This window comes from Hyalella azteca, unplaced genomic scaffold (genome assembly GCF_000764305.2).
Source record: "Hyalella azteca isolate HAZT.00-mixed unplaced genomic scaffold, Hazt_2.0.2 contig5093, whole genome shotgun sequence".
NCBI classification, from domain to species: domain Eukaryota; kingdom Metazoa; phylum Arthropoda; class Malacostraca; order Amphipoda; family Hyalellidae; genus Hyalella; species Hyalella azteca.
The window spans coordinates 590066-609502 of record NW_025935295.1 but is presented as its reverse complement, the minus strand read 5'-3'; the positions used below and the strand labels follow the sequence as shown (position 1 = coordinate 609502).

General features: G+C 39.4%; 1 protein-coding gene across 5 annotated transcripts in view; it reads left to right on the top strand.

Moving 5' to 3' along the window:
* LOC108672526 (plexin-B) overlaps window positions 1-19437 on the top strand; it is a 174944-nt gene that overhangs the window by 131857 nt on the left and 23650 nt on the right. For 3 of the 5 annotated variants that reach the window (XM_047880261.1, XM_047880260.1, XM_047880258.1), the window contains exons 7-8: window positions 2124-2516; window positions 2774-3340. In XM_047880261.1, coding sequence (XP_047736217.1) covers window positions 2124-2516; window positions 2774-3340 — 960 coding nt within the window. The remainder of the gene's footprint in view (window positions 1-2123; window positions 2517-2773; window positions 3341-19437) is intronic. The other 2 variants (XM_018160208.2, XM_047880259.1) reach the window with 1 other exon arrangement.

The following is a 19437-nucleotide window of genomic DNA, read 5'->3' as shown; positions in this document are numbered from 1 at the left end:
TGAAACTGAGAATAGCAGAAGTCCTTTGCCTTGCAGATTTTTCTCACGCTACTTGTCGGATAAAAAATTTTTTTATTGTAAAAAGAAATTCAACTGGATTTTGTTGCCTGCGTGAAAGTTTCCGACAATCTTTGAAGTTTACTATATAAAAGTTTGAAGCTTTCATTCTCATCAATTCGTCAATTTGTTTTTGAAACTAACTGAAGAGCTTTCGATCAATCACCGCTCTTGACATGCCTCAGCATTTTCCTCCGCGCATGATAATCTTTTTTACTTGCCGACCCTAACCGGTTTATATATACTCGGTTAAGAATATTTTAGACAGGCGGCTTTTTTCAATTATATTCAATTCTCTGCACTTACGCCTGCTTATCACACTCATCACGTTGTGGGGCATTAGCGTTATTTACATGCAGTTTTCGTGCTGGCCTCATTATAAGTGGCAAAGGAAGAGAGCCCAAGTTACGCTCTCCTCCTAATGATAGACTTGTCGCGCCTTCTTTGATCGATTGAATCAATTGCCTCCCGGTGTTTCTGTTTGATCGTGGACATCCATCGCTGTTCTTATACATCTATTGCATAAAATATCGTATTTTATTTGCATTTAAATGGGTTTCTTCGCTCACTAGAGTCAATGGACGTTTTGATCGTTATTCCGGAATGTGCGTTCACCGGTCTATAATATAGGAAAAACTCAGAATCCCAAATTATTCGCGGTACTTAACAAAATAGGAATATTATGAACAAATTATCTACATGTCGCTTGCCATCTGCCTGCCTCAGGTTTATTGTTGACCATCGCCACCTATTTTCGTCAACACTAGTTCTGAATTATTAGTTCTGAATTATTTGCACTAATCGCCGAGAAATTTTAGTGGTTTAAATGTAACAGACGATTCATTTCGCCGGTGGTAAATTCATAGAGGAATTTTATTATTCTTGAACTGATCCTTTCAGAGCTTATGGCTTCTTGAAAAATAAAGCAACCATTGTAGACCAGCATTAAGTAAGATTTCTCCCCCTTAATTTTATATCAAGTTTATAATGACGATGAATTGTTCTATGAGGCTTTCAGTTTCTGGACTTTAATTTTTCTTTTTACCGTTGGTGTGGATCCTAGAATAATATTTCGGTACTTAGTATTCCGCAATCCATTATTCCGTGTAAGCCAATGTACAAATTTAGTTTCGAAGTCTCGTTGCATCGCCAGTTTTGCCCTTGGTGTTTGCAGGAAGTATGTGTGGGAGCGTATCACTTGTTAACACGCTATCGCAATTGAGGGCTCGCAGTTAAAAGTAGATTTTTTACCTGATTAAATGGAGCTCCCCGGAGAGCGCAATCAACTACTTCGAAAGAACCGTCCTCCATATATCGGTTATCGGAACAAGCTTTCTTCGGAATTCATTTTCATTTTCGATGCGCACTTTCATTCCGATGAGACGACCATTAATTTAGTGCATGGTTCCCAGTTCACTTAATCTCGGGAGCAGCCGTGTGCACCGTTATTCTGATTAACCAAGCTTCGGCTTCTATTGGTTTTAGTGCGACCACAAATTTATCAGAGACAATCTTCACGTTGGTTGCGTTGGTTTCAGTGCGGCCATAAATTCATCAGAGTCAATCTTCACATTGGTTGTATTGGGTTCAGTGCGACCATAAATTTATCAGATACAATCTTCACATTGGTTGTATTATTTTTAGTGCTATCGTAAATTAATTAGAAATAATCTTTACATTGGCTTGCAGGCCAACGTCTTGTCAACGATGTCGCCTTTTAAGTGTGACAGCCGTTCGGCGTTGCACTCGCTGAACTACGACGTCCTCTGTAATCGAAGTTACTACAACTTAGATTTTTCCTGCTTATTTGCAACGGAAAATTTCATTCTGCATCTGATCTCAATTTACGTTTATTGAGGTTTCAATACTATTTCGATCAAACCTCAACAAAGCTCTACGTACACCAATCAATCCTATGGTTTTTAGCGTGATTGATTTCCAAATGTTAGTTCATACAAAATTCGTCGCATGAATTCATCTTTGTGTGTAAAGTAACGCATCAATGCCTACCGTTGCAATATAACGCAAATTCCGCGACATAATACAAATTCCACCCTGTCCTCCAGGTGAAACTAACGATCCGCACCCTACCCGAACTGCCTGCCGGTGCCAAGTATCAATGTGTATGGGGCTCGGCTCCCCCCACCGACGCGCAGGTCGTGGATCAAGGCCTGCGTTGTCCAGCCCCTGCCATCCGCTACCGACCCAGCATCCCGCCCAGGACAGACCACACACTCGTGCCTCTTGCCGTCCGCTCCAGTGAAACAAACAAGGATTTCGTGTCCAGGAACTTTGCGTTCTACGACTGCAGCCGCCACTCGACGTGCGGTTCGTGCGTGCGCAGCGCGTGGGCCTGCAACTGGTGCGTCTACGAGAACACGTGCACGCATAACAGCTCCGCATGTGGCGGCACTGTCGTGTCCGGGGAAAATGTAAGCATCCTGCAGCTCCTCAGACAGGTGGGTGCATGTGCCTGCCTGTGCTGAAACTTATATTATCGTTCCTTTTTCGAAACATTATTGACAATAATTGGAGTCGAGCCATGAAGAGAAATGCTTCCTGGCTATTATTTAGATGTGCGCCGTTCCATGGCTATCGGTACAATCTTCTGCCATGTTTGAGTTTGTAATATTTTTTGTACGAAATGAATAATATTCGATAAATGAGATGAATAAATTTGTATAATCGTTAACCGTTGTTCATTTGGGTTTTTCAGAATCCTTCACAGCTGTCGACCCACGGAGCCGGTTACTGTCCCCGTTTTTGGCGGAAGGAAGACGAGCTCCTCGCCCCCGATGGTGCGCCTACCGAATTATCTCTCTCGGTGCGCAACCTCCCCGTGCCCCATTCAGGCCAGACGGGCTTCCAGTGCCTGGTGAGCATCGAGGGCGCCACGATGCTAGTGTCAGCCCGCGTTGTGGAGGAAGGCGCGGGGATCGTCGTGTGCGAGGCAACCGTGTACCGCTACCAGGCCATGACCAGCGAATACGAAGCGCACCTCACGCTTGTGTGGAACCGCGACCACGTCGTCGACTCGCGCTCGCTGACGCTGTACAAATGCTCGGTGCTGGGCGCGCACCGCGGCCATGCGGACTGTTCGCTGTGCGTGACGCGGCCCTCGCGCTACCGCTGCTCTTGGTGCGGCGGCGCCTGCAACTACGCGCCGTCTTGTCCCGCCGCCGCCAGGCCGCTTCTCAGCCCCCACCACCAGGATGACAACCACCGCAACGACGACCAGGCGCTTCTTGTTTCCGACAAGTGCCCCACGCCGCGCATTGATATGGTGAGTACCTATCTTTGAAATTAGATGTTCGTTTTGAGTTTCAATTTTAACTATATTCTCACCTAACTAGCTTTTTCACATATGTTTCCACAGTAGACACAGCATATTTTTTATTACCGAATTTCTTTTTTTTTTCATTCATCGATTTAGAATTAAATAAATTCATTTTCGTTCGAATTCTGACGATTCCGTCATCGTCGGTTTGCCGCTTTACTCGCTGAGACGGCATCCCTTCGGTTGCTGCGTGCAGTTCGTTAGGCAGAAAGCTGTGACCGGAATCTCGTAATATCATCGCCAGTTTCAACGAGTTTAAATTGGTTTTCATTTAGCCGGGAGGGGAGACTAACTTTGAGGAGGGCTCCTAAGAAAAAACTCTTCTCCATGCTCCAATTTGCAAGAGGCTTAACTGTTGGCATTTTTTAATAGTGTCCTTTCCTCATGCTCAGATTGCCTTTCTGCGTTCACCTAAAGCGTTTCGAAGTAAGGCATTAAGAAAGCAAGGAGCTTGTTATTATATTAGTAAATAATTAAAACTTATTCTTGAATTAATTGCGTTAAAAGCAACGTTTTCTTCGTCCCTGTAGAAATTATAGCATCAGGAACTTGATTTATCCAAAATGAAAGTCGATATAAAAAATTGCACATTCTTGTTTCGTTTGCACTTTCACTTTGGATCATTTTTATTACTCTCCACGAAATATAATTTCATCGCATAATTTCTTTTCTCTGAAAATCTTTTAATTAGACGTTTCATTCGTAGATATGCTATTTACGAACTAAGCGTCAAAATTTTAGACGGCATCGTACAATTTGTCCCGCCGGAAAGAGAGAAATGTTCTTTGTGTTTGTCAGGTTACGGGGAGCGGCCCTTGTTTCAGTGGCATGCGTTGCAGTCAATGGACCTGGTGATGCTGCGCCTAACCAAATTTAGAGTCGCCCCAGCTTCTGGTAATCCAAATCAGAAGCTGCCGCGTCTGTAAATTTTCACTGGGTAACAAAATTTAGAGTCGCCCCAGCTTCTGGTAATCCAAATCAGAAGCTGACGCGCCTGTAAATTTTCACTGTGATATATGCTGCGCCTAAGTTCCTAACCTAATTGTTGCGTTTGAAAGGTGGCCGCTGCATGTGCTCGCCCTCTTCACTCGTTGCTGATGCATCCGCATAATCTCGTCAATTATCCTTCGCAATGATTTTAGCAGAGAAACTACGCTCGCTGCCAGAGCGAGCCAATTTTTTTAAGCTTTCATAGTTGGCGTTTTGAGGAACTCCTAGAGAAAAGTCTCTTATGGAGCAACAATAATGGTTCATTTTGAAGTACAAAACATATAAACCAATGCACCTTTTTTTTAATTTAGAATGCTTTCTTGCGAAACTGAATGTCGGTACAGAGCAAAATAGGTTTTGTGCTATTCACTCCCTTTTGAATAATAATTTTTTTGGGATTAAGTGATGATTTTTTTAGCATTCCCTCGAAGTTTAGCATTTTTTCGAAAAATTTGCGATTTTTTTCTTTCATTCATCTTATCTCAAACGGAATTATTTTTCGGCACTGTTCTGTACGCATAATTCAACTATCAGCTATTCCACAAAACTCTAAAACATTCCAATTATTTTACGTAACTCGACATTCCGGTGATTGAAATATTCTCAGGACACATTGCACCCCAGGTTCCCTGCGTATTTAGCAGATCTATCGCCTATATATCGACATGGCGTTACTGCTAAGGAGCTTTTCGTTCGAGTGTTCCGCATGGGATGTTCTCAAGCGTCTCTCCTGCCATTACCTAATTGAAGTGCTATAATGCAGCTTAAGCTCTCTGGAGACTTACGAACCTTGAGCGCTTTCTGCCGACCTATTTTCACGAAGCTCTTATAAAAGCTCCTGCGTTCTAAGGTGGATCTTCTGCGCTTTATTTCAATTGGCAGTGAACCGCCCTGCCTTTGGCTTCTGATGAATTGCATCTTTGTGTAAAATGCAGTGGAAAAGTTACAGCCACATCAATTGTTCTATGAATCATTACGTCAAGGTATTGATCTTTTTTTTATTCGTTCGTTTGGTTGTGACGATTACTCGTACAGTATTTCTTTATAACCGTGTAAAGTTCGAAAAGAAAATGTTTTTTAAATCAATTTCAGCATCGCTTGCATGAAGTCTTATCAGGCACTTTATGGACACTATATGACTGTATATGACGGTAAATATTCAGCATAACGTGGCAGCTTATCGTATTTTAACGATGCTCACATATTTTCTACTGAAATACAAACTCCGAAATGTTAATCATGAATTTATAATAATGTTCCGTTAATTAAGATTGATCTGCCGTTGATCTTGTACACTGTTGGTTTCTTAACTAATTTCGGTCGTTGAGAATTGCGCTGCGGCTTTGGAACTTCTTTGTTCCTGCAGCTGGCAGCTGCGTGGAGGGTATGGAAGATGCACCGTCAGTGCCGTCAGTTTACGATACATATGGTCATTTTGCGATGATTTATTATGAAAGCAATTGCTTGTAATTTTTACAGCAACTTGGGGGAAATTACTCATAGGAGTGGTTCGTTCACAAAACAGACTCGTCAATTATAAATTTATTCCTTCCAGCATTTTAAAACTATAGTGACGAAAAGAATCATTAAAAAATGTTGGTTACTAATTTATCCATGTTCCTGTAAACACTAGGAAGTTTCGTGTGAATTCCGGTCAAAACCCTATGTTTTTTAATACCTACGACGCTTATTCATCACGCGCCTTTATCCCGTCGCAGGAACATGTTCATGAGTGTTCACTGGCCCCAGGCTAGACGGTGAGCAATAACGAGTTCTTTGTGAGACGAAGCTCTCTTATCTGGATCAAAAACTCCGCTGCGTGTTCGGCTCAATTTTTGCTATCGATCATCATTATGAAGAAGCTGCGAACGAGTACTAATCAAACTGATAATGTGGTACTTTTTTTTGTGCTGCTTCGTGGTCTGTCAAAGAGGTTCTTGTATGCGACGTGACTCAAGTTTCTCATCCGAATATACTTATTGTAAAAGTTTGATTAAATTTTCGGATAACGAATATATAGGAATATATATATTCGTATAGGATATACGAATATGTCTTCTTAAATCGTTTAAAGAAAATTTTTATTCGATATATGCTGTTTGCTGTTCTCAAATTTAAGCTGTAAACCATCTTAATGCGGGCCTGATTACTTTTTATATTCTGGTTCTTAAATTGAATAACTTGCAATTTAGTGAATACCTTGACTTCACTGACCTATTGATGTTCGGTTTATTCGACACTCTGCTCCTCTTGTGTATACTAAACCAGAACCTGAGAACTGCTTGTCCTTTAGGCTTTTGCAATGTAGAGCTATTTCAAGTCGCTACTTCTTAGGCCGTTTGTACACCGAGAAGCTGTCTTGGAAGTCATCAGTCTGGTGCAGATATGGAAAGCACCTTCATTTATTAGGCCTCAGCCCTCACATCAACTCCACACGTCGGACCTCTTTTCTCCCCTTGTGGGGAAATCACCTGGAAAAGCGAAAACGCGTTCAATCTGGGTTCGGATTAAACTCACCAGGTCTCCTGAGTTTCCCTTTTAAATATTTACTCTTGTCTTCATTATATTTATGTTTCATTATTCACCCTGCCGAAAGCGTAAATTTAAAACGTGCATTTTGGTTGCAAAATTTTGATCAATTAGCTTCGAATTATTTTACATTTTCCTTTCTGATTAAAACCCCTTGATTTAAATTCCCATATTCATGAAAGAAATTGTATTTGCTCTATCGGAATTTAAGTCAACTAATATCTTATTTAGATCTTCGCTCAGGTCCTCCATTAAGCTCTCGGTTTATTTCTCATCGCATTGCCTCATATTTGTAACGGGTCCTTGCATTCATTGGTCTCTCATGCTCTTCATTTCGGATCATTTTTCTCGTCGTCCGCGGCCAACTGGACGCTGGTCGACGAGCTCTGCTAAGATGAACTCGATACATCGGAGACTCGCGTGATCTTCTATAGAAGCAATTACAAGTTGCCTCAGTCAGCATCTGTGGCTCTGAACAACGTGGGTCTCGCGTGCTCACGTCCCGCGAGTCTCATCACCCTCGACACTTTTATCTTACGCCTGAGCCTCGTCTCGTCTCCTGCGGGACGATCAAAATTTTGCCGGCTCTATTTCTGTGATCGAACACCTCGGCTTTTATTAAGCAATTCAACAGCTGTCTGATCTTTGTTCGTATTCGCTGTGGGTGCGATGATTCATATGACTCTTTATTTCGAGGCATGATGCAACGACATGGTTTGTTTGCAACCACTATGTCTAATTTTATTTGAGATTGTTTGGAATGAAGTGTACGAAATTCATATCGATATCAAAGAAGAATGATGTGAAATAAATGAATTGAAATACATTGGCTTCAATACTTTCAAATTGGCTGAAATACATTCAAATTTTATTCAATCATAAATTTTATCTCGTTTGTTATTACATATCATACATTCAAGTTCACGCAGGACACAGTAAAGTATTGTAACACATACAATAACACATATTGTATTGTTAATATCATTGAAATACGTAAAAATGTTCAGATTAATTGACACCTTCCCATACACGAATAAACTTATTATTAATTTATTCCTTAATATAGTACGGGATGAGGTTTCATATACGTTTTGTAAAAGTCGTCCCGTAGCTCGATGTCACCGAAACTCTTTCATCACTCGCCTTCAAATTGATTCACCTCGGGGCTGTTCGCTCACCAGCGGTGTTCTGACGTTCCATCTTCGTCAGCAAGAGCCCCACGCCGCGGGCGCCGCCCCTTGGGATGCCGTCTGATCGAGTCGCCATCGTCTGTCTGCTGCGTGAACGATCACGTGGCTTAGACACAGAGAAAATAAATACTTTCTCTCTGGATTATATCGCCCGATCGCATCGACCATTCCGCTGATGGAGTGTTGTCATTTTGCTGCTGATCGATCGTCTGTAAAATGAGTTGATGAGTGTATAGTTTCCGGTAAAATTTACCGTAGTTCGATACAATTTTACTCTTCGAAAAACGTGGAAGTATGTGCATAATTAAAGCAGTTATTATTTTTTCTTGAAAACTTTTCTCTCGTATGGATTCATTGGATTGATTGAATTTAGTTTATTCACGATGGTCTTTTTGGAAATCACTGTTCAGAATCAATTCTTTGTTCAACCTCATTTAAATTAATTTGTTCAATCTCAAACCATAAGTTTATATATCTTCAATATGCGTAGATATGATATAAGTTATACCATGTTCAGACTCGAAAATTATTATCGGTATCGACAGCGTTTCTCCGCTCATGCACGTTCACGATGATGAAATTTCTCGCAGTAAATGTTTTATTGGCGCTTCTCTACGCCGTCACACTTCAATAACGAATTTTCTTTAATTTTATTCTATGTTATTGTTCTTATTCATTACAGTATAGAGCTTGATTTCAAACCGGCATCTTTGTAATTCGCTTGCCCCTGGGAGTGATGAGGCACCGCACCTCGGCGCAGATTTGTTTGCCGAGTCATTTGTTGAATTACACTCGCCTTCTGCGCCGTCGAGGCTTGTCTTCTCAGTTATTTCCGGACTAACGAATTTTCGCATTTCCTCAATGTGTTTACGTCGCGAAATGAGAAATTTGTTTATAATGTTTATTCATGACAAAAGTCGACGTTTTCCTTATTGGAATTTATCGACTGTTTCACGAGTTCTTTTGTTTTTAAGGTTTGTCATTCAGATCCTTTTCTCGAAGAATTTTAGGTATCTTGTTTCGTGACTATCGTCTCACAATATTGAATTTTATTTTAAATTTATTTAATTAATACAATCGTTTCTGAGTAAGTTGTAAACATTGAGCAATGAGTTGTTATATGGCTCATACTTTGACCAAACTGACGATACACCAAAACAACGTAGCTAATAGAGTTTTTTGCACCCACGCCTTCTCGCCTGTTTTTCAGTCTCTTCATGCCACCTAATATTATCTATGGCTGAGCTCAAACTGTTAAGCTCTCGCCTAACTTACAATTTATTTCCTGCTACGTTTCCTGCACAGCACTTATGAGTCATACACGTAATTTAATGACCGGAAAAGACACTTCGCACTTCAGTACTGCTGCTGCGAGGAGTTTATGAAACTCATTAATATTATGAACTGTCATTTGATCATTTAATTTCAATGTGTAAATCGTTTTTCCATTAGTTCACGATTACGAATGAGAATCAAATGTCGACACACCGAGAACCGTCTGTAATGTACTGTAATAATAATGGTCTTCATTTTTTGGAGTGCAGAGTTATTCCATAAAAATTGGATCAACGTCCATTTGATTTGAGATTCGATTGTGGCGAATGGATTCACGCGTTAGATTTTAATTATAATCTGTTTCGTATAGATTTGTCGGTCAGTGGTCAATTTTCCAGCATCATTTGTGAATGTTATTAATATGCTGCATGCAAAGTATTTGATAAATTCGTAAAGTTTTCAAAATCTATGTTCACACGAGAATGCATTGTATCATTATACTCGAGTTGCATATTAATGTTGCATTTACATTCAAAGGCAATAAACACACGCTATGGATTTTCTTGGTTTGGTCTCAAATTGCGGTCCCTGGCGAAAAATTGTGCGGACTTTACGATGAAAAATCATGTAATGCAAGGTTCAAATTGTATAATAGAGCAGAAATAAAGTTTTCTGCATTTTTTCTCCCTGTTTAATGGCCCTGTCACATTTGCAGGTTAGAGCTAATTCGGTTGCTGTGCACCGCAAAAAAAAAAAAAAACTTCGAGACTAGAGTTTGCCTGCGCGAGTTGAATAATGTCCTGATCCTTTCAGGCTTGCCACTGTCGTGCACTTTTATTCCACCGTGAAACGCAAATTTTGTTTTAACCAAGTTTTGTCCATCAAGAATACTTTATTTCGAATGTTGTTTTTCGTCTGCGCTGTTGAAATTATTTTCTTTTGTGCAGATGTTAACATTGAAAGCAGGTTCACTGGTCTTTCCAGTTGGTATGATTCGTGTTCATTGTCGGTCTATTATTTCAGCGTTCAAATTTACGCTTTCGGTGAATAAATCTTGGATAAGGTGATTAGTTTTGTGTAGAATCTTCTAACTTTTTTACGATAAAACTGTGTTTTGTTGGTTTTTACAGCCGATGTACATTTTTTGTAATCATGTAGTTGCAATGAGCGAGTGATATAGTGCCACGGATAAATTTGTTTAATTTAATTTTTTTCTGGCTTATGCGCTTCGATTTTTCTTCTAACTTAACGCAATTGAAAGTGAATAAGACCCTCGAAACAAGTCTAGACGGCTTCTAGCCATATGAGCTGACTTGAGATATAAAAATGGGTTATATATTTTTTCAGTAAGAAACGTTATCTATTCATTAATAAAAACTTTTCTCTTTCTTGAAGAATTGTTTTTATGCTTACTTGGATGCGTTTGTACATGTATACATTTGGTTTTGAAATTATGTAGCTTTTTTCTGTTCGGCCAAGACATCTCTTTCTTTCTTGGAGTATTGCGTTGACTTCTGGTCTACGAATAAAGAGAGGTAAGAACGCTTGTTTCATCAGTCATCAGAGGCTGCCGTCCCTCTCACAGCCATCACGCACTAATGGCTCGGTCATTTGTACTAAGCAAAACGCTCCTCTTGCTTAATCGCTCAAATTCACGCTCCCTCTGCCGGTCGTTTCCGATTAATTTCATCGTTATTTAGATTCTACTCACACGTTGCGTCGTTTGCATCCATCACGTAAGTTGAAAAACTTGTGCTTTGAACAAGAAGATTTACATTCATGCACAAAATTTTTGTTGCTTTCCTCCTTGCATTTTTTTTTTGCCCAAATTTACCATCAATTTCATTGACCGACGTCTCTCTCTTCAATGCTCGTTGTACCACCAGTTTTACATTACCGCTTGTTCGTTCTATAAGACCTCTCCACCATCTCAGTACATAATGCCTGGTTTAACTTGACGAGCTACAACATGCGTTTCATTTGTAGCGTCTGTGTTGTCGAGCTCGCCAAGGAACGGCTCGCAAATTGGTGCGAACGCAACAGCGTTTAGTGTCAGAGCAGCGGCTACTGCCGAGCTTTCCCCAGTGTCAAAGCGTTGCGACCAATCTTTTCCTATTGATTTTGTAATTCCATTGCAATTACTTAAAATTGCTACTGGAATTAGAGCCTTTGTCTCTCTTCGTTTAAAGTCTACTTTCTTTTTACTGTAACTATATAACAATTTGCTGTCCTTTCGCTAACATATGGCTTTTTGAATTTATTTTTAATTCTGTTTTTTTAAGCATATCTACGACGAAGACAAAACGACTAAAACAATGGCATGCTATAAGGCTATTGAGGAAGAGACGTTTCTACTATCGATTTTTAAGTTTAGAGAAAACCTAATCGTTCACGTTCGTGCTTCAGGAGCGTCGAGTTTTAGTCATTGTGTTGTGCTGATTCCTGAATGAGGCAAGTTCAGAGTTTAAATTAGAAACATTGTCTTGACCATGAAGCTTGGAACAGTTAGTGTTAAACTTCAGTCGTCTTTGCTTCGTCGGAGACTTTCCCTCGAAAACGAGAAAACATTTCAAAAATAATCAATTGTGTCTCATTAATGCTTGCATCATGCCAATTTTTATTTATATATTCGACGCTTTTTACTTTCCTCCATATTATCCAATTATATTGTTTATAAATTAACTAGATAAATTTGACACCACTCATGAAATTATTCCGATATATTTCCGCAGCGCCTAGCAAAGCAACTGAATCTAATATTACTCAAATGCATCATTATTAGAAATTATGCCTGATTCTCATTTCTTGAATAAAAGTTTTTTATGGTCAAGCTCGAGTTAAATTTACCACTAGTTGTTTATTTTAAAACCTCATTTCGCAGCTCCAGCATGACACTGTGTCGTAAATTAATTCACTTAAGAGTGCCACACCACGGCAATCTATTTCACCTAAAGGGGCTCTTGCGGGCGTCTACTTAGCCATTCGTAACTAATTACTCCGCTCATGACCGATCGCTATCTTCGGCGCCGCTTCGCCGGCTTCAGCTCACACCAAGCTGTCTACAATCGTACGTTTTTTAAGACTTCCCACCAGGGCATTTCTCTCCTTTTCTAGTCTAATTGAGTGAAGCCCTGTAAGATTTTCAGGCGCACCAAGTGCCAATAAAGCTTGTTTTCCACTATACCTTAATCTCAGCGTAAGGAACCGGAAAATAAGTTCACACCGCTGAAAAAATACCCACTTTACTTGGCATTGCCCTGCGCTCCGCCGTGATTCGTAGCTGAGCAGACGGGCGGCTTTTCTGGGCAGGATTGACGAGCGTTGGTGGGATTTACCGCACTAGCCAATTAAGAGAAGCCATTCGTGAAGTCATGGTTGTGTTCTAGTGCCTCGCAGTGACGGATTTACGGCCTCGCAACGCAGTGCACTTCTGATCTATCGCGTTTACAAGCTCGTCGCACGCTGGCTACCTCGTACCTTATAATTCTAATGTCAAGGCCGCTCCCACCTCTTAATCCCGTGCAGTTTACTGCACTGCTCGTCAAGTAGACTGCTGGAGACTTTCGCAGGTTTAGCGCATTCTCCAGGTAAGTATACAGTTCCTTACTATGCCACGGATTTTTATTTCTGAGCTGTATGTATGAAGTGTTTCATTAATTTTTATTCTTGAAATCAAACATAAATTTAAACGTGACCGAAAATCTTCCTGGTACTTCCGTAAGTGTGGCTTGACCAAAGAAAATTTACGACTTGGTTGCTGGCGATTTTCTCTCTTGGTTGGTCGTTGGCAATGAGGAATCTGACAGGGAAAAGGATCCATTATGGCTCATAAGGTCGTCTAATTGCACTTCATTTACGCACTTTAAGCCTCCAAGAGCCTGTGTTCATCGATTGAGGGCACCTGCTTGTTGGCCATGTACACCCCTCACTATTCGTCTTCATTTCCGAGAGCTGTCGAGTAGCTTTTGATGAGCCACGCACTAGTCATGGTACGACGACTTGCATGGACGGCAGTTGTTGGTGAAATGCTTCAGCTGCAATTGATCACGTAATTGACGGTGCATGATTATTTACAATATTAGGGTAAGTATAAGCTCTGTCAAAGGGAAGAATGTTTTATGGTCAAGTGTTCAAGGCTTCTTGGTTTTATACTATCAAGAATAAATAGGTCTGAGCTTGATTTGTGGAAACCCTACCGTTTGTAAAACTAGACCGACAAAGCGTTGCTATCAAGCGAATTTGCAAACGATATTCTCCGTTTTGTTCATAATTCCTAAATTCAATTTATTATTAAGTTAGTTAAGCTGTCCGAGTTATTAATGCTTTTCAAGGCGTCAGAAATTCTAATTTATTAAATGTTGTGTTTCAATATTTATTGTTAAATGATATCTCGGTTTTCAATCTTTTCTGAATAATTACCTGAAATGCTGAGAACGTCTAATAATATAACTCGATTTTCAATCTTTTCTGAATAATTACATGAAATGCTGAGAACGTCTAAAAAACATATTGTACCCTTACGCAAAGCCATTCTGAAAAAAGGAGATGAATATTGTACGGTCCTGTATGGTTGTGCGAGATTGAGTTGGCTCACTTACATGTGCTGCTGCAAAGTGTTACGTCTGTCTCTCCCTATTGTGCTGCCCGTTGTGCCGCCAATTGAGTGATCCCTTAGCGCAATTGTCTGTGTCGGTGTAGGGGCCATCGTGATGTTCACATATAGCTTCAATACATGTAGAACCTTCAGATCGCGTAGAGTGGGACGAGCGGAATTTAATGGTTCGCTCTGAAACACGAGCGAGAAACAATCTGTGACAGACCTCTGATCGCGAATGCCATATGGCGCTTTCTTTTCACTTTGAACGGCAAAGACTTCATTGATTAGCCTTTGTGCTGGATCTCGTGAAACACGGCTGCCTCGTACGGTTCAGGCGGTGTAACTCGAGGAGCTGTCCGTGCAGGGGCCTAAAACGCTGCTCCTGCCGCAGCTGTCGTCTTGATTAACGGTGAGTGTGTTTCAATTTCAAAACACACAAGTTTCAGCTACTTGGTAAATTAGTCTGAAGCTAGAAGCAGCAAGTTCCATTCGTAAATAATCGTTTGCTGAGAATTATTAATTTTTGTTTGCATGCATGTGCAATGATAAAAACACAGAATTTGTAGTAAAAAGTTTGATTTAACTTCACACTCGTATAATTGGCACTCGTATCCGGTTAATGTACGAAAATATAATGAGGAAACGTAAATGTTTGCGTTTAACTCTTATCTTGAGGCGCATTTTCTCATCCAAAGTGTATTCGACTTGTTCGATTCTTGAGTTATATTCTATTGCTATATATAACAGTTTTATGATGAAAATGTTCTGAGTATTTTTCCTTCTACTAATTTCGATAAATCGTTCATTCTGGTTTGACTGATTTTAGATGGCCACAAAATTTTCAAATTTATTTTAAAAAATTTGCCGCTTTCCACAGTCCCTGCATCCTGATATCGTATTTATGAGTGCTCGGTTGCCTGAGGTTGAATCATTATTTGATTTTTGTGTTGACTTAAAGTATTTGAGAAGCGGTAGCGTGAAAGCAGGCCTCATTTAGCGCGATTGTGGCAGCCAAGACGACCGCTCTGCGTCGCTCGCCTTCTCTAATCTCCTCCCAATCCTATTTGCATTCGGCTCCGCCTGCCCCGAGTCATAAACTTCTTAGAAATTTTGTGCCGTTCCAATAAATTTCTTTATTGGGGTCACGAAGACTTGTTCCCTAAAAATTAGCTCGATTTATGGTGAAAGTCTTGAATTTTTGAATCGCTTTAAGGACCCGAAGCTTTGCTCTCATACATTTTTATGGCCACTGTAACGTTGAATTTTGCTGCCTGTTTCTTTTTGCTCATTTTAGACCTGTGCAGAAATCCTTTACTGTCTTGATTTCTTTCATTTGCTATCACGTGTATAATCTTCAATGCTACCGCTTCTCGACTCTGAAAACGTTCAAAGCTCTTATTTAACCTTCATATTTTATTATCGACGCCTTGTGCTAACAATGGCAATAATAATAAGCTCTGTTTTTTTAACATTCCTTACCATTTTTATAAACGACATGCCCGTTGGTCGTTTCGCAGCAAATATAAATCAGAAACGATCGACCCACCGGTTGGTCGTATGGCACTCAACATCTTAATTAAATCAATGGTGAATAATGTTCATAATTTACACTCGATAAGTTTAAGCTCTGTGTCTCGTGATTTTTTGGCGAATTTCTCAATGTATTATTTGGGATGAAATTATTTCGAAATAAAGCAGACGATAATTTGCTGCATGAAACGCTGCATGTGCCAAGACCGCGTGCGCCTTTCATCACTTCAGCATCCTGCATTATTTTGAACTTTGGAAGGTTTTTTGAAGTCTATATTTTCGGGTTTTCTGCTCCCCAGTGTCTGCCGAACCCAAAGAGTGAGGGCGCATCTGCGGCGCATCGATTTACAATACTCAACAAAATAAAGTGCGCACTGTGATGTCAGAGTTCCTAGCTACACCCCCGGTCTCAAGCTCCGTCGCTGTGCCTCCAACGATCAAGACTTCACTGGCCTTCAGTCTTAATTTCTTCGAGGAGTTGCATTTCACTAGTGACATCAGGTTTATTTTTAACTGCCTTTGTGTCTGCCACGCGGTTGTTAATAATCAGTCTAATGAATAATAACACTACTCTTGTTTTCCGTTCCCGCATTAATATTTATTAAGTAATTTAATTATATGCATAAATTTAGATTATATTATTGAATATGCAATGGCACGCACGTCGGCTGGAGGTGAAGTGATTTTTGACTTTTTTTTATCTTTAGCGCACTCTCGCAGTGTTGCAAGTTTTTTAATTTTCCGGCGCTGGTGCGTATGCGAATAATTCTATGACCTTATTGCGTACTCGAAAAACCAGTGAATGAATGCTCTGTGTAGGAGTTCACTCATTCTGTCTTTAAGTTCAGAACTAACAACCGACGCCTCAGAGTGAAGTATGCGCATGTTTGTAACGTATATCGTCTAATACGGCAAAACTTTTCCAGTTCCAGCGACATCAAAGAAGTTGCTAATCATGCGAATTTTATTTTCGATATGGATTTGTTTATTTCTTTCGCCACTAATTTAAAAAAATGAGCAGCGCTAACTGAACATGATGAAATTATTTACTGCAAGATTTTTTTGTGAAGTTACGAATTCTTCACCTCGAGCCAACTTTCTTGACTTTTAAATAAGTTTAACGAATATGTATTAGTTTATTATAGTAAAAACTCAATATTTCCACATGATTTTTCTGTAAAAACGAGAGTAACTCACCAGCGATTTTTATTTGAATACCATTTGATACAATGCGAGTATAGGTTTTCATGTAAACTTGTAGAACATTCAGCGTTTGGAATTTTGTATTTTACGAAACTCTGACCTCTGGAGCACGAGCGACTGGAAGGAAACGAACGACTTGTGTTGGTCGTGTTTGGTTCAACCTTCCATTTGGTGCAGATACGCAGACGGCGACGACGCTATCTGACGCGCATCGCAACGCCACCTCGCGGTATCTCCCAAACTCCCTCAAAGTTCAGCCGCGTTTTTATATTCTTTCCTTCTCCAGCCAGACGACAGAAGTTGGTTGATCGCAAAGATTCAAAAACAGCTCAGGAGTAATTCAATATCGCAGCGTAAGTTCTTCTTTTGAGGAAATGTTAGTCAAATACAGGAAATTACTTGATGGATTTCCTTCGTTGCAACGAAGCCTCGTCGAGTGAACGGCGACGACAAATCTACTTGGAAAATTATTTTGAGTCTTGCAAACAGGAACGAGCTGGGTTGTCATGAATAAATTATGTAACTGTGTGCAGCATTGAATATCTTGTGCGAATATTATATTTTGCGTTGATGTACCTGGAGGTTTATTCGACCAGCATTTATACTAGAGTTTTAATTCAGCAACGCGAAAATTTTTGAAATCCATTTGGTGGACGTTGGTATTTTGTTTTGAAATGTTTTCGAACTAGTCGAGCAGCGTCGTCGAGCATGGAAATGGGTTTAGAATGTCAGTATCATGTTTTTAACGAGAAAAGAATGCGTGTTTCAGTGAGATTTTCTAAATTTAAACATTTTAGAATCATCGGCTAACTCATTTTTACTTGTTTTCATACTACGAAAACAAATATCCTCGGTTATGAGGTGACTCTTGAACTGACAACCCGCATGATTCTTGCACTCGCATTGCTGATCTTGACTTGACGACCATTTTTTCGTTGACTTGGCAGCTTCAAACCGCATTGAAGTATTGTTCCTTGCTTCAGGGTCGGTACATATCACTCTTAATTTTGAGTGCCTATTTTTTCTTAGTTTATATCCTGGTTTGCATTGCCCAAGAATAGCGTGAGAGTTTTCCGTCATTCATTGCGCCCTCATGGCTCAATTCTATTCTTTTAATGGTTTGTTAATTAAACACGACGGAATTTTCTGCCTCTCATGTAGAAGTTATACAATACAATTACAATTTACAACTATTTGATAACATTCTATTGAAATATTAGTCGCATCATCATTATCAGTATTATCGTCCTTTGAATTTTCCTAGTAAAAAATAACTTTAACTATCATAATGGATCACTTGTTTAATGTCTTCATAAGTTTTTCAATTTTTGTTGGGATCTTATCAATATAGAAAAGTAGATAAATAATAGAATAAAAGATTTACATAGATTTTAATAATAGATTATAATAGATGTGCAATAATTAAGGTAGTTCAGTCCCGTAAAACGAAATTCTGACGCTCATTGATTAATGCATCTGGCAATCTTCGCACACAGACATAATAATTAAACTAATGACTTTGATTTTCATTGCCTACTAATTGATTGACTGTGAAACACGCAATAAATAAATTATTAAAATCCGCAAATAATACATTGTTTTATGACTGTGAAACACGCATTAACTAAATTATTAAAATATTATTAAAATTATTAAAATATGCAGAATAATTCATCGTTTTATATGTTTTAAGTGTAAACAATTGATTTAACTATCCATTTACGGAAAAAAACTCGTTTTAATTTCAAGATGTACATTGAAGGCAATCAACCGCTATATCAGTACAGTCATCCATCACTGCGCAGCATCTCGCTACATGCCTTGCCACAGCCATTACGCTATAATACATAACATATTAAATAGTGTTGCTATAACATATAATAAAGTTTTGCTATAACGTGTAAAATAGTGTAGTTATTTATTTTAGTATTAACATGAAATTTAGTGTAGCAAATAACATAGTGTAGTCATAGCTAGTGTTGTTGCTGTGCCCCCCGAGCATTGAAAATCTAATGCAATGAATCGAGAATAAAAGCCGCATGTATGTCCACTGTCTCAAATTTGCCAGTCTCAAATGAATATTTGCCAAATAAAATTGCATACGTCACATCAATTTAGAGTAAGGCAAAGAATTATTTTGATCTGAACTACGTTTGTACTGATGTATCGTTAATGTTTAATAAACGTAACTGCGTGCTTAATTAACCAGATATTTCTTTGATAAATTCAATCCTAGACGGTAATCGAATATGTTTATAGTCTGAGACCCTTTCAAACAGTGTAACTTTGCACTTACAAGGTAATCGAAAGGTTTTGGCATTGCTTTCACAAATATTTACAGCAATTTATGACCGCCTTGCTTATATATTGGTTTTCATGACGTGAAGAAATCATTGTACTTATTATTTGTACCTTACCGAAATCAATCACTCCATTTGAACATGTCATTTACGTCGTTAGAAATCGCGCAAATGATTGACATGAGTTCTTATCGCTTGCTGTTTGTTGTTTAATGATCAAATATCCAGGCATATGTTTTATGCGATTAATCTTCCGAGATATTCACTCACTCTCAAGTTTTTTCGGATTAACATCGAGAGTTTCGTTCCCATTCTTCCATTTCGATTCGCGATGCTACTCGATTCGTATGGCGAACGTTCACTCGCATTCGGTGTACGTCAGTCAGCCAGACGCGGATCTCTTCGCAACCGCCCTTCAATTGGATTGCA